A 9,382-nucleotide genomic window follows, 5' to 3' on the forward strand; every position below is an offset into this window, starting at 1 on the left:
TCTATGCCATTTCCAATTTAACACCAGTTTTTTTTTTCATTTCCAATATCTTTATATACAGGAGATCAATTCAGTATATAATTAGTAAAGATCTCATCAGTTTGTACCCACGCAGAAACACAAGGTGTAAAAATACTGTTTCAGTACTAGTTATAGCATCACTGCACATTAGACAACACATTAAGGACAGATCCCACATGGGATGTAAGTACACAGTGACTCCTGTTGCTGACTTAACAATTTTTTTTTAACTTTTATTTAATGAATATAAATTTCCAGTGTACAGCTTATGGATTACAATGGCTTCCCCCTCCCATAACTTCCCTCCCACCCGCAACCCTCCCCTCTCCCGCTCCCTCTCCCCTTCCATTTGCATCAAGATTCATTTTCAATTCTCTTTATATACAGAAGATCAATTTAGTATAAAGATTTCAACAGTTTGCACCCACATAGAAACACAAAGTGAAACATACTGTTTGAGTACTAGTTATAGCATTAAATCACAATGTACAGCACATTAAGGACAGAGATCCCACATGAGGAGCAACTGCACAGTGGCTCCTGTTGTTGACCCAACAAATTGACACTCCAGTTTATGGCGCCAGCAACCATCCTAGGCTGTCGTCGTGAGTTGCCAAGGCTATGGAAGCCTCCCAAGTTTACCGACTCTGATCATATTTAGACAAGGTCATAAAAGACAGAGTGAGGATAGTAACCAATGATCCTAAGAGTGGCATTTACCAGGTTTGAGCAATTATACAGCATTAAGTGGGGAAGAGGACCATCAGTACACACAGGTTGGGAGTAGAGCCATTGGTGGTAGAGTAGAGGTTATGATTACAAAGGAATGAGGCCCAAGTGCACTAGACAGGGCCTAGAACAAAGGACAGAGTCATTATTAGAGGAGCTAAGAAAGGTGCTGTCTAAGCTACAAGTAATTTTTCTGATTGAGAGGCAAATAGAACCTGATAGAAGGGGCTTGATAATAATCTGTTGGGCTTTAGGCCTTGTAAATTCAGAGGCCCAGACCTATCTATCTCTTCACATGGGGTATATCCTAAGGGAGGTGTGAACCTCCTAGGGGAAGGCACTCTGTTGACTTTCATTACTTGGCTGGCCTGGGAGGAGAGCTGGCCAGGTAAAGGCAGGTGGCATCTCTAACAAGAAATTTACAGTTCTGCCTGCAATGTTGCTGACCCTACTTGACCATCCCCTCAGCTGCAGTGGTCACTTTGGAAGTTGGGCTGAGTGAAGGGCTTTTCAGCTTAGAGCCAATAAGATCTGTGGCTCTGACCTGGGCATCCTTCGACTCCAGGGCAGGTCCATTTCCAGTGATCCAACTCTTGGCAGAGCTGCCAGGGCTCTTCACAAGCTGACTTCTGCTGAAGCCCAGGCCTACCACATTGAAAGCCACTGCAGTGGACTGGCCTGTTGGGTCTGCTTGAGGGCAGATCACTGTACAGATCAGCCATTAATAGGCCGCCACCCATTGCTTCTGATGCCGAGCTTTCTTTTCCTCCTGGTTTGTGTTGAAGCAGACCAGAGGATGCAAGTCAAGGGAGTGCCCGTGTCCCATCTCTAATCTTCGGTGGCCTGAACTACAAGTCTACAGTCACAGGCATGTTCTGTAGTAGTTTTTCTAAGGTAGACAATGCCCATGAGGAAAATTATATTCTCACTTTAAAACTTTCTTTCCCTTTGGTCTGAAAGGGAGGTTTTTTCTACTTACTGTATACTTCGCTGATGGCGAAGTGAATCTAGCTATGAGATTATTATTTAAGTTCTTATTTTGGCTATGCTATTACAGAAAAATGTTAGCCATCTCTTTTATAAGGTCTAAAGATTAAATTGTGCATCCTACAGATTCCTTCATAATAGAATTAGTTTCCTACCTTGAAGAGAATAGAGAAATGAAAGAACAAGTTGGGCTTAGAATAGAGAAATGAGGGAGCAAGTCCTAGATCACTTGCTGACAATAGCAATATCACATGAATACTTAGCAAACCATTTTAACCATTAGATAACAACTTAAGAAAACATTTACCAGAAGGTCCAATGCCTTCTATAAATTTTAAGAATCATGTATTTGAAAACACCTCTTAAATATCTAACATGGTGTAGTTTCTTTAGCCAGTAAACTTAAGCACAACCATCTAAAATGTTTTTAGTTTCTTTCTACCAACACGTTTAAAACATATGATACACAGATTCAGGTCACTCAAATTAAAATGTATCTTTGATTGATTTTAGCAGCTTAAATTTATGGACAATCTTATCTATAAGCCATTTAAAATAAAACTCTTAATAAAATTTCCCCATGTGGACATACAATATGTACACACATATAACATAGCATAATAGACCGATACAGCAATTTTAATAATAGCTTTTAAAATCTTTAACTCTTTTTGTAGATTGCCAATTGATTTGAATTGCTTTTCCTTTTTAGTAACCTCAGTTAACCATACTTTCTCTCAGTTGGTACTGTTAATACATTATTGGCTTCATCTGTTTACAGAGCCATCCCAAAGTACTGAATACAATAAAAGTGGCTGGAAAAAGTCCATAGGAACCTATAGGAGGACAGCTAAACACAGAACCAACAACGCTTTAGTTTTATGAGCAGCACATCATATATAACTGTGGATGACAAAAGACTTTAAGTCGCCATGTTTAAAATTATAAACTCATCAACCAACCAGAGGCACTTGCTTACTTCACAGTATTTTTGAAAGCACCTGTAGGATTTTACAATTATTGAACCCTTTAGGCCTCTGGGGCTTTCTCATTAAGATAACTATCATGTCTAGTAACACAAGATCATTAGACTTTTTAATTCTCAATCATTTGTATTAATAGCATTTTCCATTATAGAAACTTAAAGTCTGGTACCACATCACATCTTGACAGTCCTTCTAATATAATCCAAATAGCCTGATTAGTTGGTGTCTCTATAAGATGAGAGACATAGGTCCTTCGATTTTTTCAGTTGGGCCCAAACTGGAAAAACCAAAGTCCAGGATTTACTGGAACTTTTAGAGACCAGATTGTTTGAAACTTTGATTTTTTGAATGCCTGTCAAGAATGCCAAGAAGGCTCAAAATCCAAAATATCTGGTTGAAATAAGATTTCGTAAAATCATGACATAACATAGACCAAATTTGATCATTGTTACAAGGTGATTATTCAAATTTTTGAAAATAAGCACATATTTAAATAACCCATAGCTCTTAATAAAAATTCAGCTGTTTTTGAACAATTAGAATTTAACAGACATCAAGAGAACATAATAGATTACTTTAACACATTGCTTTAACAGAGCATCAGAGTTTAATTCTATGTCAAAGAGAAATTGAGCTTCCTGTGACCTTTTGCTGTGAGGTTTCCTTCCTTTACCTTCTTTCATATTGGTGACCATGTTTCTGTGTTTCTGTGTGTAACACATCTTTAAGCATCTTTTGCAGGGCAGGATGAGTGGCAACAAATTCTTTCAGTTTCTGTTTGCTATGAAAAGTCTTAATTTCACCTTCATTCACAAATGAGAGCTTTGCAGGATATAGTATTCTGGGCTGGCAGTTTTTCTCTCTTAGTACCTGGGCTATGTCTCGCCATTCCCTTCTAGCTTGTAGGGTTTCTGATGAGAAGTCTGCTGTGAGTCTAATTGGAGATCCTCTAAGAGTAATCTGACGTTTCTCTCTTGCACATTTTAGGATCTTTTCTTTATGTTTCACTGTGGTGAGTTTGATTACAACATGTCGTGGTGAGGATCTCTTTTGGTCATGTTTATTAGGGGTTCTATAAGCTTCCTGTACCAAGATGCCTCTGTCCTTCTCCAAACCTGGGAAATTTTCTGCTAGTATCTCACTGAAAATGCCTTCTAATCCTTTCTCCCTCTCCATGCCTTCAGGAACTCCTAGAACCCGAATGTTGGGTTTTTTAATAGTATCCTGTAGATTCCCGACAATATTTTTTAGATTTCTAATTTCTTCTTCTTTTCTTTGGTTTGCCTGTTTCCTTTCCTGTTCTCTGTCTTCTAAGTCTGATATTCTCTCTTCTGCTTCGCCCATTCTGTTTTTAAGGCTCTCTAATGTGTTTGTCATTTGATCTATTGAATTCTTCATTTCATTATGATTTCTCGTCACTATCAGAGTTTCTTGTTCCACTAGTTGTTTCATTTCATTTTGATTCCTCCTTAATATTTCATTTTCACGAGAGAGATTTTCTATCTTGTCCATTAAGGATTTCTGTAGTTCAAGAATTTGTTTTTGAGAACTTCTTAATGTTCTTATCAATTTTTTGAGATCTGCTTCTTGCATTTCTTCGATCTCATCATCTTCATAATCTTGAATTGGGGTGTCTTTTTCATTTGGGGGCGTCATAGTGTCTTCCTTGTTCTTGTTACCTCGGTTTTTGCGTTTGTTGTTTGGCATGTTGGAGATATTTGGTTTCTTTACTGTGGTGTTTTTTCTTGTTACACTATGGCTCTATATTAAGTGGACTGTCTGCTTTCAGTGGAGCCTTAGAGGCTTGAGATGAGTGTGGACTGAGAGCTGTGTTTGGTTCCTCAGGGTTGAGGGTGTGTCAAAGATGACACTCCCAGGTTAGGTGTGGTAAATCTCTCTTTCTTTTTTTGATTTAAAAGGGAAGTAATTCCGCACAGCTGAATGTAATTGGAGGTAGTTAGCAGGCAAATGATATACCCACAGGAGCCAGAGATCGGAAGCTCTTTCCCAAGGACCACACAGGGAATCTCTGCTGCCCTGGGTGTGGGCTCCAATTCTCCTGCAGTCTCCCACTGGGTTGCCAAGTTAGATGCTAATCTCCTGTTATTTCACCCCTCCCCCCAGAGTCAGGTTTTTCTGCTAGACTCAGGGCTGGTGCAGACCTGAGGTCGCCCTGCTTATGACGTATGTCCAAAATGGCGCCTGCTCTGTCTTGCTCGCCTTTGACAGGTGAGCGGAGAGAGAGAACCTTGTGTCCGTATCGGTCACTTTTTTTTTATTTTTTTCCTATCTCTCTTCTAGTTAGCCTGGTGAACTTTTCCCCATGGAGTTTCAAGCCTCGTTCCCTCTAGCCTCCTCTTCCCGCTTGCCCGCTGGTGTCTCGGGCTATTGAGGTTCGGCTCACCTCGCGTTCCAGCGCTGGTGTGTTGAGTCTGCCGCTGGTGTCCCGAACTTGGGCTCCCACGCTCTCCACGCAGGTCCACTGTGAATCACAAGTTCCGGAAGAGTTTCCTCTGCTGTTTCATCCCCTACTCTTCCTTGAGCCTGCAGTATCTCCACTTATATTAAACTTTCTCTCCCCCCAGACTAATAGTGTGCTCCTTGCCTATTCCGCCATCTTGCCGCTCTCCGATGGTTCAATTTCCAAATGCCTACCACAGCCAGTGCTGAGCCAAAGGATTTATGGGCCAACAAGAGGAAAAGATGACCACAAGGTGGCAGTATTAGACAGAAACTGAAAATGTGACAGTTTTGCAGGTGCAGAAGTCCCTCACAGCATGAGACTGTCCAGTGCTCTATTTTGGGACAGGAGGAGGGTCAGTGAACTCATGAAGGAGAAAGGGATCAGTGAGGGCTCTTATACTTCTAGGAACACTTCCATCCCCAATTTACGAGACCATCATTACCCCAATACTAATGCCAGACAAGAACACCGTAAGAAAAGAAAATTCCAAGGCCAGATGCTTGACAAATATACATGTAAAAATCCTCAACAGATACCAGCAAACTGGAACAGCATTTTAAATGATAGCACACACAATGATCAAGTGGAATTTATCCCTGGAGTTCAAAGATAGTTTGAGATACACAAATCTTAAGTGTGACTCACCACATGAACCAAATGAAGGGTAAAAATCACGATCTTTTCAATAGCTGCAGAAAAAAACACTTAACAAAAATTCAACATCCTTTCATGATAAAAATTTTCAATAAATGAGGACTAGAAGGAAATTTCTCAGTGCAATAAAGATAATTCATAATAATTTAACAGCTGACATCACACCAATGATGAAAAGCTGAAAACTTTCCCTCTAAGATCAGGAAAAAGGCCAGGATGTCCACTCTCACCATCTCTATTCAAGATAACACAGTAAGCCATAGCTAGAACATTTAGGTAAGAAAAAGAAAATTAAAGTGGTTCTAGGTGCTTAGGCAGCTGCAGGTTATGGTGCAGACATGGCCCAGTCCAAGAACCACACCATACCCACACAGTCTCAAAATGGTACAGAAATGGCATCAAGATACCCTGATCACAAAGATACGAATCTCTTAAAGAGGTGGACCCAAGTTCCTGAGGAACATGCATTTTGCCAAGAAACACAAGAAGGACCTGAAGAAGATGCAGGCCAACAATGCCAAGGCTATGAGTGCGCATGCTGAGGCTATCAAGGCCCTGGTCAAGCCTAAGGAAGCTAAGCCCACGATCCTGAGGGTGTCAGCGCCAACTCGCTTGACTTGCCTGTATCGACCACCCCAAGCTTGGGAAGCATGCCCATGCCCACATTGCCAGGTGTCTCAGGCTGTCCCAGCCAAAGACCAAGGCAAAGGCCAAGACTGAGCCCCAGATCAAGGGCAAGATCAAGGCTCAAATTAAGGGCAAGGGCAAGGCCCAAGCTGAAACCAAGCCCAAGGCCCAGGCCCAAACCAAGCTCAAGGCCATGGCCCAGACCCAGGCTGCACCTGCAACCCCAGTTCTGGCTCAGGCTCCTCCCAAAGCTACCCCCAAAACCACCCTAGTAACACTCTTTGCTTGTTAATGCAAGGGCAGAAGGATTGGTGTGACCCCTGGGCTGCTGTCTGTATGGGGCTATTGTCCTCCTATGCTATTTGTACAAACGAACCTGTCAGGAAAAGAAAAGAAAAGAGAAAAGAAGAGAAGAGAAGAAAGAAGGAAGGAAGGAAGGAAGGAAAGAAAGAAAGAGAAAGAGAGAGAAAGAGAGAAAGAAAAAGAGAAAGAAAAAGGAAGGAAGAAAAGAAAAGAAAAGAGAAATTAAAGGCAGGGACAGCACTGTGGTACATCCAGTTGAGCTGCTATTTTGAATGCTGGCATTGCATTGTTAGAGCACCGGTTCAAAACCTGGTTCCTCTGTGTTTTTTTTTTTTTTTGACAGGTAGAGTGGACAGTGAGAGAGAGACACAGAGAGAAAGGTCTTCCTTTTTGCTGTTGGTTCACCCTCCAATGGCCGCTGCGGCCGGCACACCGCGCTGATCCGAAGCCAGGAGCCAGGAGCCTGGTGCTCCTCCTGGTCTCCCATGCGGGTACAGGGCCCAAGCACTTGGGTCATCCTCCACTGCCTTCCCGGGCCATAGCAGAGAGCTGGCCTGGAAGAGGGGCAACCGGGACAGAATCCGGCGCCCCGACCGGGACTAGAACCCGGTGTGCCGGCGCCGCAAGGCGGATGATTAGCCTGTTGAGCCACGGCACCGGCCCTCCTCTGCTTGTTACTCAGTTCCCTGCTGATGTACCTAGGATGACAGCAGAAGACGGCCTAAATGCTTGGACCCCTGCCTCCCACATGACACACCCAGATGAAGTTTGAAATAAAAACGAATATGGGGTTGAGAGAGGGCGCGAAATTTAAGTTGCGCTCAGCTGAGAAAATGCTGTGATTCCAGCCTGATCCTAGCACGGTGGGAGTGCTCTCCGATGCAAAGCTGCTCGCTGTTATTGAAGGGAAAGAGGAAAAACGCAGAAAGATCTCGGAATATCTGATCCATAATGGCCCAGAAGCTGGGATAGACGGCCGCCGGAGATCGTGAGGAAGAGCGTCCATTGCCCCGGAAGGTGGCAGGAGAAGCTGGCTCCCGCCGGAGAAGCTCTGGCCGACTGAAGTGTGCCCTGTGGTGACTCTGTCCGAAAAAGCCTCCGCATTGAAGAAAAAGATGGAAATGATGAAAACTCAGCGCTTCTTCTAATGACAGTGGGGAAGAAAAGAAGAGGCACGTGAAGGAAGTGAGGCTGACGAAAAGGCTGAAGGGAAAGAACCCGAGCTGCAAACCGAAAGGAACGTGGAAGAGAGTAACCCCAGAAACCCCCCAAGTGCTGAGGCAGCAGCTTCAGGAGGATTATTACCATATTAACAGGGGGAAGCAGTTAGTGAAACTGCCGAGCCAGACCAGCGTCATCACTCTCTGGGAATCCTACGTGAAGCATTTTGTCACCAATGGCGCCGCCTCAGCCCCTCAGCGGCCTCGGCATCACCGCGCCATGGCGCAGGCCGACGTGGCTGCCAGTCCCATCCCCGCAGACAAGAATGCTGGCCTTTGTAAGGAGATGGCGGATGCCTTACGGATCGCCTTTGATTATACTCTTCCCTTGGCTATTGCTCCATCCATATGCGCAGGCTCAGTATAAAAAGGTGACTGCATCTGAGTTCTTTCCGCCAGTGAATGAAAGGACCACTCACACCAACAGCCAGGAGGAACTTTCGCCCAGCCTGCCTCCATTGAACCCGTCCACACTGCAGTCTTACAGAGAGGCAGCCGACCACGGAGGAACTGGCCACTGGCGAAAGGCATGAAGCCCAACCAGAAGCCTTGCAGTCCCTGAGGCGGTCCACATGCCACAGCATCAACCAGGACAGGCGGTGTGGCAACAGCGCCTCGCCTCAGCCCGAGCGTGGGCAGCGCAACGCCACGTTGCTCCCACGCCCGAAAGGGAAGACGCCTGTAGTACAGAGAGGACCGTCTTCAACTCCTCCTCTGATTCCCAGCAAGGGAGCGAGCGCTGGGTTCGCTGGCCTTGAAATGAACGAGATCCTCCCCTGGAAACTTGTGCCTGACAACTACCCACCCTGCCCCGGGTGACCAGCCGCCTCCACCTTCTTACGTTTCTGGGCTGCAACATTTGCTGCCCCGGTTTGTAAAACTTCCAGTAATGCTTCTGAAGATGCCCTTTCCTGGGAAGAATCTGAAGGCTTTACTGAAGCACTTTAATCTCTTGCCGAGCTTTTTAGCAGAACACCGTGATGACTTCTTCCCAGAGTCAGCTAATGTTGCTGCCAGGGAGGCACTGGACCACACCAAGGCAGTTTATTGTGTTGATGGTTTGGGGACAACAACTGCTGTGTCCAGCTCTGTGTTCTGTGTTCCAGGTGAAGAAGGAATGAAATGATAGGCTTCTGTACAGAGTGTGCAAATGCCGGGCCCACCCTGGAGCTCAGGCAGAGGCAAGCCTTGTTTCTTGAGTTACTGTGGTTATTTCTGTTAAGAATGATCTTGTGCGTGCCTGAGTGTGCTCTGACATAGCATTGCACTGCACAGGTGTCTGTGATGGTGGGAAATGAGCAGCCGTGTTGACAGTGAACCTTCCTTCCTTCCTTCCTTCCTTCCTTCCTTCCTTCCTTCCTTCCTTCCTTCCTTCCTTCCTTCCTTCCTTC

The 9,382-nt window shown here is 44.6% G+C and overlaps 1 protein-coding gene and 1 pseudogene across 1 annotated transcript; both read left to right on the forward strand.

Moving 5' to 3' along the window:
* Positions 1-6,303: 6,303 nt before the first annotated feature.
* Positions 6,304-6,760, forward strand: LOC133752633 (large ribosomal subunit protein eL29-like). The gene is made up of 2 exons (XM_062183048.1): positions 6,304-6,435; positions 6,482-6,760. The coding sequence occupies exons 1-2, from the start codon at positions 6,304-6,306 to the stop codon at positions 6,758-6,760; spliced, it is 411 nt and encodes a 136-aa protein (XP_062039032.1).
* A 796-nt stretch (positions 6,761-7,556) lies between these two features.
* Positions 7,557-9,117, forward strand: LOC133752634 (male-specific lethal 3 homolog; annotated as a pseudogene).
* The last annotated feature ends 265 nt before the right edge of the window (positions 9,118-9,382 follow it).

This window comes from Lepus europaeus, chromosome X, assembly GCF_033115175.1.
Source record: "Lepus europaeus isolate LE1 chromosome X, mLepTim1.pri, whole genome shotgun sequence".
Lineage (NCBI taxonomy): Eukaryota > Metazoa > Chordata > Mammalia > Lagomorpha > Leporidae > Lepus > Lepus europaeus.

Coding starts and splice junctions, on each gene's coding strand:
- LOC133752633 (XM_062183048.1), top strand. CDS start 6,304: ATGCATTTTGCCAAGAAACACAAGAAGGACCTGAAGAAGATGCAGGCC. Junction 6,436..6,481: donor CTAAGCCCACGATCCTGAGG/GTGTCAGCGCCA, acceptor GACCACCCCAAG/CTTGGGAAGCATGCCCATGC.